We start from the raw sequence: 18,509 nt of genomic DNA on the forward strand, positions 1-18,509 counted from the left end.
ATCAGACCCCCCCTGAAATCCAGTAAGCATTTAAGACTGACTGAGCAGCCGTCTCAGTGTAGCTCTAGAAGTTACGGAAGACATTTGTAAGCAAAATTACCACGTCCCCAGGAGAAAACGAGAGCAGCAGCGTACGAAAGTTAAATTCTGCAGTCCTTCCACATACCCGTCTCCTGAGCGACTCTGCCCAAGAGGAACGGGGCTGGGAACTTCACCCCACGCAGGACGGGATGCGGTGTTTACGAAGCCGCCGGCGGGCGCCTGCCCCCCTGGCGCCCCGCGTTCTCGGAGGGAAGCGCTTTTTCGGATTCCTGGGGCTTTTCGGCCCCAGCGTCCGACTGTGCCAGCCTGCGCCCGCGGAGCCCGCCCGCCGGTCCCCGCGCAGCCCCGGCCCGCACCGCGCGCTCTGCGCGGAGCCGCGGCCGCTCGCCGCGGGGGGCGGCGGGCTCTCCGCCCCTCTCGGGGCTGCCCAGGCCATCTTAGCTCGGGATGGCAGCGGCCACATGGTCCCCGCTCCCTCCGCCGGCGCGGCCCCGCCAGGTGTGAGCGGGAGAGGAGCCCCGGCGGGTCCCACCGGCCCGGCCCGGCCCGCGCACAATGCCGGGCGGGCTCGGGGCGCGGCCGGCGGCTCGGCGGGCACCCCTCCCCGGGCAGGGGACGGCAGAGCCTGCCGGGCGGTGCGGGCCAGCGCCGAGCCCCCCGGGTACCGGCGAACCACCTCCCCCCCCGCCGGGCCGCCCGGGCCCCCTCCCGGGGCCTCGCAGACAATGGAGCCAGCACCGCGGGCCTAGTCCCCGGCTTCCTGCGCCGCCCCGCCGCCGCCGCACGCCCCCTCCCCGGCCTGGCGGCGCTGTCCTGCGGGCGCTCCCAGGCGGGACGGGGCTCTGTCGGGCCCCGGACGCGGGGTCCCGGCCGCGCAGGCACCGGCGCTGCTGAGGCAAAACCCGGTGGCGGTTGCGGGGAGGGGGGGGGGGGGGCGGGAGAGGAGAGGGAAGGGGCGGCAGGGGCCGGCGGAGGGGGAGCCGGACCGCCCTGCCCGGCCCCCTCCCGGTGCTAGAACGGTGCCACTCACCTCCCCGGGCGGCCACCGCAGGGGAAGCCGAAGGTCGTCGCCGCCCGGCCGGGCCCGAAAGAGTTAAAAGGAAGGGCCGGGCGGGACCGTCCCATTCATTAGCCGGGCGCTTTGTCTCCGGCCGCCGCCGCCGCCGCGGCGCTGAGCAGGCTGCCCCGGCTGGGTCGCCACGGGGCGCGCTGCGCAGGCGCGGGAGGGTGGGCGGGGCCACGCACGACGCGCAATATGTCACGGCGGGGGGGGGGGGGGCGCAAAATGGCCGCCCCAGAGGTCGAGACGGGGACTAGGCGGCGGCTCCGCGTCCGGATCGGGGCGGCGGCGGCGGCGGCGGGGAGCCGGGTGTTCTGCTGCGCCGCCCCCGCGGTGGGGCCGGGGTGAGACGCGAGCCTCCCGCGCGGCGGTCGCTCGCCTCCCGCCCGCCTCATCCTGCGGCGGGGATGGGGCGCTGCCGGCTGTGGGGGCTCCTGCGGCGCCCGCAGGCCTCGGGGGAGCGGCAGGGCCTCGCCGTTCCCGGTCTCGTCGCGGGGGCTGGCGAGCGGGGCAGCGTCTGGCGGGCGGCGTGCTCGCAGCGGGCTGCTGGCGGGGCCGCGGCTTCCTCCGGCCCAACCCCGCGAGGAGAGGCCTTCACGGGCATCGCTCCGCCGGAGCGCGGGCAACGCTGCTGCTCTGAACACAGCCCTCACCTTTCCAGGAATTTCATCTTCGTTATGTGTATTCGCATTTGAAAAAAAAAACACCTTGATATGTGTTTGGGGTCTAACGCGCACTGAAGTTGGGCTCTGTTTTGCCGTACTTGCAGCCCCTGTCTGCCTCGGGAGGGGCAATTCACATCACACTTCAATACGATTTCTGTAGCCATCACAGGGAAAGCTGCGGTGGAATGGAGGGTATGTGTTGCATCCGTTCAGCGAAGCAGTGGCTTGCTATATGATTGACATCCTGGAATTTTTCTGGGTAAAGCTTCTCCAGTTTTGGTATTCATTTGTGGGTTGGTGGTTGTCTTCTCTGATTGAGCAAGATTACTCAAGGTTGTCAAGTGGGCTGAGTGATCCAGGTTTTTCGGGTGGGGTGGGAAGTGAAGCAGGATTGTTTGTTTTCATTTTTTTTTTTTTTTTTAATGTATGTCACATCAGCAGAGAGGTGGGTAAAGATTTGATCTGCTGAGATGACTGCCATCTGTTATCAAATTAACAGTGGCAGTCACAGATTTCTAATTCTTTGGCTTCAGTGTCACTGCTCATAATAACTTGGATCTTACCTTCGGGAGTAGAAGCAGGAGAAAAACATTAACAACACTGGTTTGGAAGAAATGCTAAGTTTTAGATTAAGACAGTGTATATAGAGAGAAATAGTGCTTAAGTAAGTATTTGGTTTTTGATCTGAGTTGTTTTCACCAGTTATTAGATTTTTCTTTTTCCTTGATATCTTTAAATTGAACAGATTCAGGTAAAAAAATGTTTTGGTAGATATATGGCAGTATATGAATAAATCACATGATCATTTCTTGATTTGAAGTAGTGGAGCTTTTGAACATTCTTCTGTGGTATTTCTGTGTTTGTACTTCTGTAGTACTTGTGGGGTCTTCTAAATGGATGGTGCCAGTCAACATAAATGATCTGTTACAGTTAATGCTTCCTTTGGAAATCTCATGTCAAGCTGTTTTGGGTTTTTTTTGTTTGTTTTGTCTTGCAATTTTTTTTGTGTGTGTTTGTTATTGTTGTAGGTTTGTTTTTTTTTTTTTTTTTATATTCATATGCTACTCGAAATCCCAAAGAAATAGCTATTATATTGTGTGCTGGCAGCTCTTCTTTTTCAATATTGGATCTTCTTAATTTACAGTGTGTTTTTACTGATACAGTTGAACTGCTGCTATAGACAATTGAGTAACTGTGGCCAAAGTGATTTGAGGTGAAGTTACTTTGACTTGCCCAGTTTCCACTGTTACAAAGTGTGTTTATATAAATACAACTACTTAAAAAAGAAGTTTGGTCTTGGCCAGATCTACCAACTAGACTCAGCAATAGAGGAGTGAGAGCTTAATTAAGAGCCTTCTATCATCAGTCTGTTTACAGGAAACTATGTTGATTATTTAACATGCAATAATAATAATAATAAATATATCCTCTTATAAACATATCTTAAAGAACTATAAAATTGTAACAGTTATGTTGAATTTTACTTGGAATTACATAGTTAGACTTACCACCCCATGGAAAGCCTAATAATATTAGAATACGTGGCTTTATTAACTGCCTTTTTTTCTCCTAACAGCTACAACTTTGAAGCATTTCACAGTTTGTAGTTGAAAATTTTACAGTTCATTAAAAAAGACTGCAAATTCACTTTGTGCTCTCCCACTGCATATAGCTCTTTCTGTATGCACCTCTCTGTACTTCTTTATTTTTTCATGCGTACTATTCTGAAAACTTCCTTGAATGTTAGTGAAAGTTGATTATTTCTTTAAATTATCTTCTGAGTGGCTTGTAAACCGATCAGTGATTCAGTATATAACCCACAGATCTGTATCACAGATGGAGTGCAATAGCTATAAATTCTTTCTGTTTTACAGAAATGCACCTGAAACTTCAGAAAGTAGGTATTCAAAATCTGAGCAAAGCTTCGGCCAGAAAGTCTTCTCACAAACAAACAAGTAACATGAAGACTAAAACAAAGAGATGATGGTGATCTGATGACAGGCAAAGGAAGGAGTAAGGAACTGCAATTCCTAGAGAAGGCTCCAGACTGCCAGCTTGTGGTGAATGTAGCTGCCCTGGTGTAATGATAGTCTAAAGGTACAGATTTGCCATAAATTCTGCGGTCTGAGGTGCAAGTATGTGAAAGGACATAGGTGTTTGGCAAGATGGATATTAGTACAGTCTGTGAAAGGCATCTTGACAGGAAGAAACCAAAACTTTTCTTAAATATTTAACTTCAGAAGGGTATTTTTTTTTCTTTGTTTTCCCCATTTATGCCTTTATAAACGTGTTATCTGTTTCAGATATTGTGAATAAACATCTTTATTTGCACGTTTAACTGAACCTGGCATGAATTAAAAGTGATCTGATATTAAATGGTTATAAAGAAGTAATTTCTTACACCAGTCCCTGGAGCAAACTGCAAGTACCTGGCTCCCTGTTTTGTTTTGTAGAATATAGGAGAGCTGAGAGAGCATGCTCCCAAATAAACCGTTTGGGTTGTCTGGAGAATAGGTGTTACAGGTTCAGAGAAGAAGGAAATGTCACTGCAGTAACCGTAAGTAACCAGCTCTCTGTCATACTCATTACTGGCGTGCACGTTGAACTCAGAAGGCTCCCAGGGAGGCTATAACAAGAGCCTAAAACCAGTTGTAAACTAGATTAAATCCTTGTATCCCTTCCTACTGTGACAATTTAAAATACACCTTAAACATACCCATTTCTCTGTCAATGTTATGTTCTGTGTTACTAGACAATTGTAGATGTTCAGTTGCTGCAGACAGCTTTGTGTTCTGTATTCCCAGAGTCTCTAGTCACTCAGCTATTCATCTTAACCTGTTTATCTTAATCTTTTGCTTCCTTCTATCAATTTCTTTCTTGATAGTAAAAATTGATAATTCAGTGATAAGTTTATGTAGTTCTGTCTTTCTCAATTTGTATAACTGGAAACATTAAATGTTATAATGGCATATTGATAATACCACTGTTGGGAGTATTAACCATTTTGCTACTGTTACCTTGTTTTAGCAGAAGTGGGCAGTTAATGTATTTATCTCCAAACCTGCTCCGATAAGCCTATTTTCCTTACTGAATCACTCAAACCTTTGGCTTCACTTCTAGCAACTTGTGCATCGGTGATGCATTTTCCATATGAAATCACGAAGACAGAAACTGTATCAAGAAATAGTAGTTCTTAAGTCAAACACAAAGAATTGCTGCCTTTTGCATGGACTGAGTTACCATATTTAATAAAATGATTTCTTTTCCTTCTTGTATTGGCTCTAGCCTCTTCCAGGACCATATGTCAACTTAATGATCAAAACCTTAAAATAGAGGTCAGAAATACTAAATTTGGATGTCCAAGTTAATATCACAAGGACACAATTTCTAAGAACACTTAACATAGGAGAGTGCTTTTATATATTTAGCATACATAACCCATTAACTTCAGAGGGCACTTGGCTCCACTTGTCAGATCCAAGGTATCAAGATGGGTGCTCAGGAAATAAAGAATGAGCAATTACACAATAGTTGTGAGCAACTTTAAGCAGCATTCACTGACAAAGCCATGATGCCTTTGTGCTTTTATATTAACAATCTCATTTGTTACAAACACAACTGTCTAATCTCTTTATCATTCTGAATTTATAGCACATCAGAGGTGTACATCAGTGATTTTTGACTTGAGCATACGCATGTTCACAGAATTTATTCATACTTACCCTTTATGTGGAGCAAGGATGGTGCTGGAACACGTCCTTCTGAAGTGCTCAGTTTGAAGTTCCTATTCTTGCATTTTTTGAGCCTATTGAGGTTCTGTCTGCACTATGTTATATATCAGAACTGGTTTATAGATGTGTGAGGTTGGAAGATCTCTTTATTATCCAGCACCAGGCACTGGCCAAGGTGGTAAATATGTCTGAGACAAAACAAAGAAAACTTGTGTAGGTTTCATTACTATTTGTTAAATAATACATACGAGTTGGGTTTCTCTGAACAGAGGAAGCTATGAGCCATGTCTGATTCTTTTGTTTGTTGGTTATTTTTGTGGATATCGTGTATTGACTCTTGCTTCTGACTTAGTTTTTCACTTTATTTTTCCTCACCAGATTTTGATGTTACCTTGCTTTATAGTCCTTCGCCACGTAAAGGAAGGCACAAGGTTTTAATTCTGAATGAGCCCATCTATTTTGGGATTTCTTCTGCAGTAAATGACTAGGGATTCTAACAGCGAAGCTTCCTCCATTGCACACCGTCTTAATCATCTGCAGACCAGGTTTGTCCTCTAGAATGAATGAGGAACAGGTAGTAAAGTAATTAAGACTGGATTTGTGGCTCTTTGCTGATTGAATTTTAACTTAATTATACAAAGGCTGAAGTATTAACTCATTGTAAACATTGTAGATTGTTTCTTGGAGATACACATTTGTGAGTGACCTAACTATGAAAACAACTTCACTCAGAGTTTATACTTCATCACATATTACACTTGCAAGTTTTGATACTGACAGCAAGGAATTGAGAATAGAGAAGTCACTCTAAAGGATTTAATAAATAAAATAAACTTTATATATTATGAAACTTTAAGGCAGTGAGTAACTTTTCTTTGCTTGGATGAAGGCAGTGTAGATGATTGTTTCCAGTGTAGAGGAAAGGATCAGGGAGTAGGAAGGGGTTATCAGAGAGAGTAATAATGTGCTTGCAGTAATATTGTTTACATGGGGTATGCTGGCTTAAGCAGTTACTCGAGTTCATGCTAAAAGTATCTTCTGAAATCCCAACCTGATGAGAACAACCACAGGGAGAAATTGAAGTACTGGAATGCTTGATTTGAGAAATATGTTGTGTATCAGATATTTGTGTGGAGAGCACTTTGTTTTCCCTTTGCTGTGGCTGCCTTTGACAAAAATTTTCAGTTCAGATACATGGGGGTTTTTTGTTGCATTAACTGTCTACAAATTATGTCTTTATCTGCTAGTGTGGGTTCCTCAGCATGTCTTGGGGAAAAAAAAAAAGTCAATATCCAACATAAATTGTTTAGCCACAGTGGCTTGTAATTCTTTACTATGCAAGTATGATGTTTTAAAAACTTCTCACATAGCAATTATTATTTTGCTTTTTGATTCCTACTCATTACCAGTGACATTTTGTCTTTGCCCATAACTTGGCTCAGTCAGTTAATTGATGTGAATTGACAGACGCTTCAATTCTAAACATGCAGCTTCTTCTGTCAGCTAAGCACATGACCAGGGTTGCTGGAGGGGACACTCCCAAACCCTGGATTTACTTTCCTGCTGCCTCCCTTGTGCTGGCAGTCATTTTCATCTGATCATGCAGGGAGGCAGTTCTGGGAGCTAAACAGAAAATCGGTGACTTGTAATTGGGAATAGCTTCTCATGAAAACCTTTGCAAGTGGAGTTGCTATGCAGAACATAATAAACGTACCAAACTGCAAACACTAGGAATTGAATAATTAATGCCAAAGAGGCAATGACGAGGGAGAAGGGGAATACTATTCTCTTGTTTATGGCTCTGTCTGCTCTTTTGTGAACAGCAATATCATTATACATAAGAATACAAATAACTCTGCTCCATAGGTTTGTGCTTGATAAAATAGTCTCCAGTAGATAGTAGTTTTGCTATTTGGAAGATCTACAGGTGAGTAGATGGGCAAGCTTTGTGATTTTGCTGCAGCATTTTGTAATTTGAGGATGTTTTGTTTTGCTGAAGTGTAGTTTACATATGCTCTCATGTATATTGTAATATTGAAGATTTTTTTTCTTTTTTAATGTTTGCAATGCACATAGGGGTGAGCTCAAGCTCAGCCTTCCATCATGCAGCAGTTTTGTGCATGTATGGTAGAGAGTGTCTTATAACTGCAAAATCCCAAAGGTACATGATGTTAAGGGATTCAGGCTAGAGAGTGGGAGGATAAGTAAGGCAGGAAGTAGGTTTCCCTGTCACTTGTGTATCTGTGAAGTGCTTAACATATCTTTCTGTCTGCAAGTGACAGTCTACATACCCCTTCTTGCAGTAGGTGACTCCAAACAGTAGTTCCTGCAAATGCTTAAATGGAAATGGGGTAAGGGCCTTTGCATAGCATCTGTACAGCTTAAAGGACCACTCTGTCAAATGATCTTTAAGTATTATCTGTAGATAACATTCCATAGGACTGCTTCACAGATGCAACTCACAGAGGTGTTTCTTAACAAGCACACTGATGTAGCTTGAGTTCTGGTGGAGCTCTGATGATAAAAGGGCTCTGTTTTTATCAGTACCGTAAAAGGCATTGACTTAGCCTCCGGTCTTTTTTAAAACTCATGTTTCAATGAAGACCATTTGTTTAGATCGACACGAACTGTTCTAAAGGGTCATCTTACCAATTTTATAAATAGAGAACCACTTTGATTCTGTGCATGAGAAAGATGTTATGTTCAGGAACTAAGAGTTGGTGAGTCCATAAGAAGCAAAAATCTTTGATTCCTTAGCATTTGGTAAACATTCATGAACACCAATATTACCTCATCTTAACTCACCCTCTTGTTATAATATGGCTAAAACTTCAGGACCAGAAGGTTGAAAAGGAAAAGGCAGACAATTCTTGACCAGAGAACAAGGTAGATATTCAGTAAACATGGAGTGTTAAAAAGGGCTAACACTTTTATTCCATATTTGAAGCCAAAAGGTTGATCCCTGTTCTGAAATGGTCATCTAGGACTTTGGACCGTATATCCCACTCAGTCTAGTATGAAGAAGTCAGTCTTTCTGCCAGTGTATCAATGATAACTAGGAGATGGATCAGTGATACGTGGATTGGTCTTTAAATATAGTAGTTTGCAAAGATCAGCCAGAAGAGGTGGAGGGATACTACGCTACCTTGCAGACCAAAGATAGAGAATTGTGGTTTTGTTTGTCAGCACACTGCTGTAACATGTCTTTTGATAGGGTTGAAGCAACTTTTCCACAGTGCATGCTGTTCTGGCTTCTGTGAGGTTTGGGAACAACCTTTCTTTCAAGAACAACCAGCCTTGCATGGTCATGCTCGCAAGTACTTTACCAGTGCCATATACTGTGACTGATGAGGTAAGTGAGATCAGAAAGCAGCCCTTTGCAGGATGAGAGAACTGTGGTAATGTTGTATCTTATGAGGTGGTATTCTGGAGGGGAATATTAATCATGCATAGATGAGTCTGAAAGTGTAAATCATATAGTGGGAAGTGAGACTTCAAAACTTTATAGGGGGTAAATTGGCTTGAGGCATCATACAGAGGCATCACGTCACTTAGCAAGATTAGGCAGATTTGTCACTGTGATAGGAAGAAGACCCACGGATGCATGTTACAGCAGTCCAAAACCTTTCCTGAAATGGAAAGATTCTGGCAGGTTCTAAAGAATGTGTGGAGTGGGCTCTGCCTCTTGCTTGTCCGTTCAGCAGCCAGGTGTTCATACCAGGGGAGCTACACAGAGTTCCATCCAGGGAAGATCAGCACCACTGCCAATATTTAAATGTTGCAGCAAGTCTGAGTTGATCTTTATTAATCTGTAAAATGAAGGCGACACCATGTACGTGATACCCTTGAGCAATGTAGAAATGTGTCTTGCGAAGTTTGATTCTGCAAGAAAAGAGGGGAGGATGTCAAAGCAGATAAATAGCATCTGTGTTTGTTTTCATGATCATTACTTCCTAAAGTGTTTCTTTTGAGAATTGGATAACTGGTGCAGGTGAAAGCTGGTAGGCAGAAGATACCCCTTCTGTGCAAGTCTTCCATGCAGGGTGTCAGCAGTGGCAGCTTGAATAAAAACTTGATGCAGCCAAGTAGGGGTATGTAGATTCTGATGGACTGAGACTGAAGGCCTGTGCACATGTTGAGCAAGTGCCAAAAAAGGTGGTGAGGGTCCTGTTGCTATCAAACTGTGGTTCAGAGGGCCAGCTATTTTTTTCCTGAAATTGTGCAGTATCCCAGTAGAATTGTTTCCTCTTTGTCCAAAAGTAGAAAGCATACTATTTCGAGGCACGAAGTCTCCCTTATGAGATGGAAAAGGCCAAGGAAACAGATCTTTGAGATTACAGAAGCATGTGCTGAGGACTGGTCAAATGCCCTGGACAATGCTACATACCGTTGCATTTTGAAACAATGTGGACTCGTATACTAATATTTAACATGGAGGGGTTGATGGTCCTGATCTGGTAGCCTGTTATAAGGTGAGTGAAAAATGATTTGAAGGTGTAAGACTCCTAATACTGAACTGTGTGTTGAGCCTGCCCTGATCTTTTTGCTGTTGCTCTGAAGTGCTGTAATCCACAAATGATGGGCATTCTGTGCCAGAGCCTGGACAGTCCACAGCGAAAACTCCTCATACTTTCTTACTGAGAGTAATTGGGAGGATCTACAACACTGATGATGCCTGCCAGCATATTAGAAATTTGAGGTGGAGACACTGTCTCCAGTATGAGAACCAGGAAATTAAGCTCAGCAGTTCTATGAAAATTCTTTAGAGACTCTGCGGAGCAGGGAGGCCTTTCGGTATTAGGCTACTGTGATTAGAAGCTGTTAGGAGAATCTGTTAGGAGATCAGGTTCTGGCAGCATAGCACACTGTTGTGATTGATTCAGGCTGCGCTATGCGTCCTCGGTCAATAGGTTGTGGGAATCAATGCTGCTGCTGTCTTTTTAATGAAATCATTTTGGAACTGCCGCTTCCTGTTCTCATCCGTGTGAAGTTTAAGACTTTACACCTTATGGATGGAGTGTTTTTACCAAATGTGCCCTATGCTCAGGCTAGGCAGAGCTGGAACAGGAGTCTTAAGAAGTCATGTAAGTAGAGCTTACTAGAGAGAATAAAGCATTTCAACTACAAAAAGATGGTTAAATGATGCAAATACCAATAAGGAACACTGCATTACTGAAGGGACGTCCAGCTAAGGAATGCTGTAGTCTACCTGGCAGGGAAAAAAAAACCTGGAAAAGTGCCAGACTTACTTGGGCATCAGACGTGAGAATATGAACACCAGCATGTTCTCTGTGGAAAACTTGTCTCCCGTTAGAAAGCATTTGTACAGCTGCAGGGCAGATACACATGGATTATCACTTGAAAGATAAACCAATGTGTTTTCTATCATAAATTATATTTGGTTATTATTAGCTTCTTGACAGCATAATTTCTAGTAATTTTTATACTTTGCTCACTAATGTATATATTGAGTTTGCTGCACCCTCTTTAATACCTTTCTATTAGAAGCTGAATTCCAGTGCAACAACATTAACTTAAATCAGCATGTTGTAAGACTTCTGAGACTGATGGTGGGATCACTTAAGTGATATAACAGGAGAATAATTCCTCACAGGCAAGTACTCAAATAACCAGATGGCCTCTACAGATAATACAATCTTTTGGGTTTGTGTTTTGTTTTGTGTGTTTTTTTTTTTTTGTGTGTGTTTTTTTTGTTTGGTTTGGTTTTGTTTTTTTTTTGTTAACATTGGAAATTTAAGTTACTGGGCCTATCTGATCCTAAAGATCTATTTCTACTCTGAGTGCACTGCACAAATGTTAGCTGTTATAATAGCTTCTGTATTTTTAAGAGATCAGGGTTCTGGATGGTCCCTGATACAGGGAAAAATTAATTGGAAAGTACTTTGCCAATTCTACAGGATTTCATTAGTCAAGTTACTTAAGCTCTCTGGACCTTAATTTATATTCTACAAGTAATGACGTGTATTTATTTCTGATTTTCTAGTCATAAATTTATGATAGGACCAACTGCTGTTTGAGGCGAGCAAACACAGTAGCACTAGAGAAAACATAAAAATGAATTGGTAAGTTCTTTTGAAGAAAGATTTACTCAGTGTATGCTCATCTGTTATCACCAAAGAGGATCATGTCTACTCTTGACCGTTTGCCTTTCATTACATGCAGGACTTGTTCTCTACGATCGGCAAAGGCAAGTGTTTGTCTCGGGCTGGGCTAGCTAAAAGTTGTTAAGCACGTGGGTGCAGCTGACTCACAGAAATATATTGCAGTAAAATCCTCCAGATCTCGGAGAGGGCTGTAATGGCTGTCTAAAAATAATACGTAACAAAGGGTGTCCTTCGCAGGGAGAGCCAGAAATAACTTGCTTTTGCTTTGTCAAAATGTAAGGCTGTTATCAGGTAATTTACAAGCAGCAGCCTGACCCGCAGACCACGCAAGAGCAAACTTCCAAAGCAAATTTTCTGCGTACGAACCTCGAGCTTGGACTTTCCCCGAAGAAATAATAACTACCACTCGCTTGTCGTTTCGAGCCTGGGTTTTGTAACCCGCTGCGGCCCGCCCCCCCCTCCCCACCTCTTTCCGTCCACCGCGCGCTGGGGCGTTGCAAGCCGCTCGCTGAGGGCAGGCGCGGGGGTCTGGCTGCTGCCGGGCCCGGGCGGGAAAGAGGCGGCCGGAACCGCGTTCCCGCCCTCGCCCCTGAGGCGCGGCCCGGCCCCGCCCCGCCCCGCCCGCCGGGGCGCCTGGTGCCGGGGGAGAGGCGGCGCGCAGGCCCCGCCCCGCGGCGGCGGCGGCGGGTCTGGGCGGTGCCTGGCGCCCTCACGTCCCTTCCCTCCCTCCCTGCCTCCCTCTCCTCTCCTCCCCCCCCGTCGGCGCAGCGCTGTGGTGAAGCCGCATTGTTTGTGCCGAGGGGGGAGGGGAGCTGCTCAGCCCCGGGAGCCGAGCGCCGAGCCCGCAGCCGGACGGCGACCCGCGGCCGCGCCTCACGAATGCGCCGCGCCCGGCTGCAGCAGCAGCCCCGCACCCAGCGCCGGGTCCCCGCCGCCGCCGCCGGCAGCGCGGCCCTCGCAGCGCCCGCTCGCCCGCCCGCGGCTGCCGGACGCGGGACCAGGCGGCAGCACCGGCGGGACCTCCGCCATTAAACCGGCCGCAGCGTCGGCCGCAGAGGCGGAGCGGGAGGTCTGTCAGCCGCGCTTTGGCGGCTCCCACAGCGTGAGTGAAGCCGGGGGACCGGCGGGTGTGGGGGGGAGCTGCGGGGCCGGGAGCCGGCGGGTCCCGCCGCGGCTAGACGGAGACCGGCGGGGTTGGTGGTGGTTTTGGAGGGGGGGGGTGGTGGTGTTTGAGCGGGGGAAGGGCAGGGCGAGCTGGGCACGGCGGCGGGGGAGGGCGCTGAGAGGAGAAGCGGCCGGGGGCGAGGCGGGCGGGCGCGGAGGCTGCGCGGGGGGGAGCCGAGCGCGGCGGTCTGGGGGAGGGCGCCGCTCGAGCTGTTTTGTCAGCCGCCATATTTGTGGGCCGAGTATTTTCGCGGAGGGGAGGGAGGTGACTGTTGGGAAGGGCTGGAGATGATGGGCCTGGGCAGGAACCATCCTCCCGGGGGCCGGGAGGGGGGAATGCCGGGGCCGGGCAGGAACCATCGGCGCGGAGGGGTGTGTGCGCGCTGGAGGCTCCCTGGGCGTGGGCAGGAAGCGTTCGCGCAGGACCGGCGAGGGCGGGGCCGTGGGCGTGGGCAGGCCCCGGCGCGGGGCGGCGGGGCCGCGCCGGTAGCCGGGGTGGCTGCGTGGGTCCCGGGGGGGGGAGCGGCCCTGGTGATCCCGAGCCGGTTCGGTGGGCTCCGTGAGCGCCAGTTCTCCGCCTTCCCCTGAGGGGATTGCTCCTGCTCCGCAGCTGAAGTTGTGGGTGGTGTCAGCCCCGTGTGCGTGTAATCACTGTTTGCTTATCCTCCCTCATTGTCTAGGACCAAAGAGCATTCCTGTGTCTTTCTCTTTTTAATGGTCTGCATGAAAGTGCCCATTGAGAATGGAATTCTCGTTTCCATTGAGCAGGGGATCCAGGGACCAAAGGCCATTTGTTTGAAGAGGAGGAAGGTAGCTAGGACAGAGATTGTAAAAGGACTTAGCAATCAAAAATTGTACGTTATAATACTTTTTCTGTCGGTTTTAGCTATCCTGCGCAGCGATAAAAAGTATTTTTTTGCCTCATACCATACATTCCACAAAAACAGCAGTCTTCATGTACTCTTGTCGTGGCAAGGAAAGCGTCTGGTGCTGACTTTCTTCCTAAGCAGTTGATATAATTTCAAGGGAGGAAAGCTGTGGTTAACTTTCCAGTTTTATCTCCTGCAGTCTTTGAGTTGTAAGAGGCAGAAAAGTGCTAACAGAAATACGCTAAGTGGTTCATTTTGCTGTTAGTGTGGTGTCTTTGTTAATATTGAAAGGGAACTTAGTTCTTTATTTTTTCAAGCTTAAATCCATGGTCTTCATTCCTGTGCATCTATAGGATACTGCAGGACAGGAGGGAAGAAAGATATATGATAATTACCTAGAAAAAGCAAAACAAGGGCCAGTCATGAATTTGTTATGCCGAAGTCTGGTCTTCATCATGAATATTTATAGGACATTTGCAAAAAGAATAATTTTTGAGAAACCAAAACATTGCTTTGGCTTCCAGAGCATTGGAGTTATTCACACTAAGTTTCTATGAAATTTGGCTGGAGTACTATCAGTTCCAATTCTGTGTTCATTGCATTATATCTGTAGAGTATCCATTCTGCATTTAGCTGTGACTGTAATGCGCTTCCTAATTTAGCTTTATTTACAGTTGAGTATTACAGGGAAGATGCTTGGATGTTAGCTCAACCATTTTTTTATCATTCTGGTTCATGCAGTTTGTTTGACTTTTACGATAGTAGTCCTGAATCTTAAAGCAAGAACGCTTGTGCTGTTGAATATTTTCTTCCTGTTCTTACTGCCTGCTTGCAGCCATGCTTAAGAATCTTGGGAACAGAGAGGGATGGAAAGCTTGGAAACCCATCATTAGTGTGTTTTTCTGTGGTAGTGGGTTAAGTTAGTGAAGTGTAGACAAGTTGCACCTTTTTTTTTTTTTTTTTTTTTTTTTTTATTTCTGAAGGCTACCTAGCATCTCTCCCCCAGTATTTTTTGTTCAAAACAGTTACTATCCTCATAAACCACTATGAAAAGATACACAACCAGCTAAGATGTAGGAGGGGACATTTAAAAAAACAAACAAACAAACAAACAAAAAAAAAAAAAAAAAAAAAAAAAAAACAAACCTTTTACATCTAGGTAGAATTGAAGTACAGTTACATGAGGTAAATATAATGTAAATGTTTTTTCTTGATTGGTGACTAAAGACATATAAAAAGTATTACTGCAGATGAGAATGGTTTCTTTTTATGGTATGTTGCTGTACATTGACATGTCAGTGTATTTTAGCTAAAGAATCCCACGTTACTTTTTCACAATAATAAACAGAAATCAGGGCCATTGCATTATCTTTGGCCTCTGAATTATCAAATCTGTTGTGAAAGTGGAAACTAACTTTTAATTTCAGTTAAATTATCAGTATGCGTTTGTTTCTAGTTATTGGATTTTCTGTAGCAGTGTTAGTTGTTTAAACTTCTTCTGCAGTTAAGAAATCATTATGATTTAACCCTGTGACATTTTACCAAATTAAATTATTAAATATTTCTTCCGAACTTGTTGGAAAAGGTGGATCCTTTTTTATTCATCTGTTGTTTATATAGAACAGATCATAGGTTTTTCATGATTAAACACTGACTGGTTTTGGATTTGTGCTTGTGATATAAAAACAACTAATAAGGAGTTAAGGATTATTTGTGTAAAAGTCAGATCTGTGAGCATCACAGTTCTCGCATGAATAATAAAACCAGCTTAGATTGGGAAAACAAGGTCAGTTTGTGAGAGTAAGAAAGATCAGACCCTCTCAAGAACTAGTTTTAACGCTAGCTGCTTGAATTAGTCTTCCTGTAAAAGCAGTTCCTTCAGTACTTTGAAGGTGTACATTTAAATACATAGACTAAGCAAAAGGCAGGCTACATGGGGTAGCTTATGTAGTTGTTCCAATCCTTGCTATTTTCTTCCTGAAATAGATACACTAGTCTTTAAAAATAATTGTGTTTTGATCTCTCTATTTCTCTGCTATTTTGGCAATACATGCTAACACTAGTTGCATTATTTTAACTAATAGGCAACGCTGACTTGAAGTGCAGAATTGAAAGGATGTGCCCTTAACCATACTTTAAGTCAGTGATTAAAGATCAGGAGGTTTTTTTGTAGCTGAGGTTGAATTTTGCTATTTATTAATGATTTATTAGTAAGGAGGAAAGAGGGTGAAAGAACTTCTAAACCTGACCTTATCAGTTGGTTTTATAACATTTTCAATCCTCATAGGGAAAAAAACCCAAACAAACAAACAAACAGAAAACCTCCCAACCCCCAACATTAAAATATCAAAAGGTATAAGTATCGAAGCTTTTAATTAGAAATCTTGTGATCAGAATGCATGCTTGTCCTAGTCATGTTGCTTCATGGTGGTGGTGGGGAAGCTATCTTTTAGTAGGGTATGTAGAATGATCTTTTTCCAGTAAGTGAGAAACTTGAAAATTACATTAATGATTTTGGGATTGGATTTAAAGACAGGGAGATTTTTATCTACCACAGTTGCTCTGAGAACAACTCTGGGAGAATCTGTTGAGGGAGAAGGTGTGTGTGTGTGTACATGCATACTGACACAGAGGCAGCCTGTTTTTGCTGTAAGTCAAATCTGCTTTACAGGTGGAATATCTCCTAGTTGCAGTCTGTACTGTGCCATATTGGGCACTGCAAGTTCCACTGTGTTCTTGTCATTTTGTAAAGAATAATAGGCTCACTAAGAAGTGAGAAAAGTAAAAAAGTAAAAGGCTGTCAAACGGCATACTTGCCAAATTTGGATTTACATATTTTTTTCTAGCTTTAAGTATAGCTGTAGTAATTGAGTTGTTAACATAACTATTTCAAGTTGCACTGGAAAAAATGGTGGGGAAAACTTGTTTGTTTCTTTGTTTTTCCACAATTATGTTAGTTTTTCTGGGGGGAGATCTGGAGAAAGTAACCTGTAGCTGTGGAAAAAAACTTCAAGCTGCCTACACCCTTAAGGTATTAGGAAATATTGTATTAAAGGTTTTCTTACAATGTAACAAGTGTAATTTTTATTCTGTGGCGGTTCTGAAACATTTTTTTCTCACGCAGAGGTCTTACAGATAGCTCTCCTGTAGGATTTTTGTATCAAGGATTTTGTATAGCTGTGTTTACTTCGAGAAGCTGTTATTTAGGAGATCTCTTTATCATTAGGTTAAATTTGTAGCAAATGGTGTGAGCAGTCCTATTAAGTAAAGGTAACAGGCTTTTTTCTCTTTTTTTTCTTTTTTTTTTTTTTTAATTTGGTTGGGGGTTACAGAACTGAAGGGTTTTTTCCTTGCTGTAATAAAAGTAATATTTTAATATGAACATTTGGGGTTTGTAATATTAACTGTTGCTCTAATTTTAGGTAAACATTACCAAATGAGGAGAAAAGGAAGATGTCATCGAGTATCGGCAGCAAGGCATTCTTCTTCCCCATGCAGTATTAAGCACTCCCCCACACGAGAAACCTTGACATACGCTCAAGCTCAAAGAATGGTTGAAATAGAAATTGAAGGTCGCCTGCATAGGATCAGTATCTTTGATCCTTTAGAGATTATATTAGAAGATGATCTTACAGCCCAGGAAATGAGTGAGTGCAACAGCAATAAAGAAAATAGTGAAAGACCACCAGTTTGTCTAAGAAGCAAACGGCATAAAAATAACAAAGTGAAAAAGAAAAATGAAGCTCTTCCGAGCTCACATGGTATACCTGCTACAACAACTCCTCTTCCAGAACCAAAAGTACGGATTGTTGAATACAGTCCCCCTTCGGCTCCTCGGAGACCTCCAGTTTATTACAAATTCATTGAGAAGTCAGCAGAAGAACTTGATAACGAAGTTGAGTATGACATGGATGAAGAAGATTACGCATGGTTAGAAATAATAAACGAGAAGCGGAAAAGCGATGGAGTGTCAGTTGTTTCACAAAATATGTTTGAATTCCTTATGGATAGGTTTGAGAAAGAGTCTTATTGTGAGAACCAAAAACAGGGTGATCATCAGTCTTTAATTGATGAAGATGCGGTGTGTTGTATATGCATGGATGGTGAATGTCAGAACAGCAATGTAATCCTGTTTTGTGATATGTGTAATTTAGCAGTACATCAGGAATGCTATGGGGTGCCATATATACCCGAGGGCCAGTGGCTCTGCAGACACTGTCTGCAGTCCCGTTCTCGGCCTGTAGACTGTGTGCTGTGCCCGAACAAGGGAGGTGCCTTTAAAAAGACTGATGATGATCGTTGGGGACACGTTGTGTGTGCTTTGTGGATTCCAGAAGTTGGATTTGCCAATACAGTTTTTATTGAGCCAATTGATGGTGTCAGGAACATTCCCCCAGCCAGATGGAAGTTAACATGCTACCTCTGTAAACAGAAAGGTGTTGGTGCCTGCATCCAGTGCCACAAAGCAAACTGCTATACTGCATTCCATGTGACGTGTGCTCAAAAGGCCGGTCTATATATGAAAATGGAACCTGTGAAAGAATTAACTGGCAGTGGGACAACATTCTCTGTAAAAAAGACTGCCTATTGCGATGTACATACTCCACCAGGTTGCACACGGAGACCTCTAAATATTTATGGAGAAGCTGAAATCAAAAACGGTGTTTGTAGAAAGGAAGGATCAGTCAGAACTGCTAGGTCTACATCAAAAGTCAGAAAAAAGACCAAAAAAGCCAAGAAAACAGTGGTTGAACCCTGTACAGTTATGCCAACAGTATCTGCTCCTTATATCCCCCCCCAGAGGTAAGCAAACAATCCAAGTGAGAGAAACTTTTCCTTAATTATCTGTTTTA

At 44.5% G+C, this 18,509-nt stretch overlaps 2 protein-coding genes across 12 annotated transcripts in view; one reads left to right on the top strand and one right to left on the bottom strand.

Annotated features, from left to right (window-relative positions):
* The window catches only part of ZBED4 (zinc finger BED-type containing 4), a 30,657-nt gene extending 29,404 nt beyond the window's left edge, over positions 1 to 1,253 (bottom strand). For 2 of the 4 annotated variants that reach the window (XM_042792924.1, XM_042792925.1), the window contains exon 1: positions 1,073 to 1,230. The gene's annotated coding sequence lies outside the window, so the exon portion shown is untranslated. Of the gene's footprint in view, positions 1 to 166; positions 283 to 1,072 lie in introns of those variants that run through there. The other 2 variants (XM_042792923.1, XM_033011474.2) reach the window with 2 other exon arrangements.
* Positions 1,254 to 1,321: 68 nt separating this feature from the next.
* BRD1 (bromodomain containing 1) overlaps positions 1,322 to 18,509 on the top strand; it is a 72,538-nt gene continuing 55,350 nt past the window's right edge. For 2 of the 8 annotated variants that reach the window (XR_004409774.2, XM_033011428.2), the window contains exons 1-2: positions 1,322 to 6,043; positions 17,079 to 18,459. Coding sequence is in view for 7 of the 8 variants with exons in the window: in XM_033011428.2 (XP_032867319.1) it covers positions 17,093 to 18,459 (1,367 nt within the window). In the remaining variant the exon portion in view is untranslated. Of the gene's footprint in view, positions 6,044 to 13,370; positions 13,598 to 17,078; positions 18,460 to 18,509 lie in introns of those variants that run through there. The other 6 variants (XM_033011423.2, XM_033011422.2, XM_033011421.2 and 3 more) reach the window with 6 other exon arrangements.

This window comes from Tyto alba, unplaced genomic scaffold (assembly GCF_018691265.1).
Source record: "Tyto alba isolate M040663 unplaced genomic scaffold, T.alba_DEE_v4.0 Super-Scaffold_2, whole genome shotgun sequence".
Taxonomy (NCBI): Eukaryota; Metazoa; Chordata; class Aves; order Strigiformes; family Tytonidae; genus Tyto; species Tyto alba.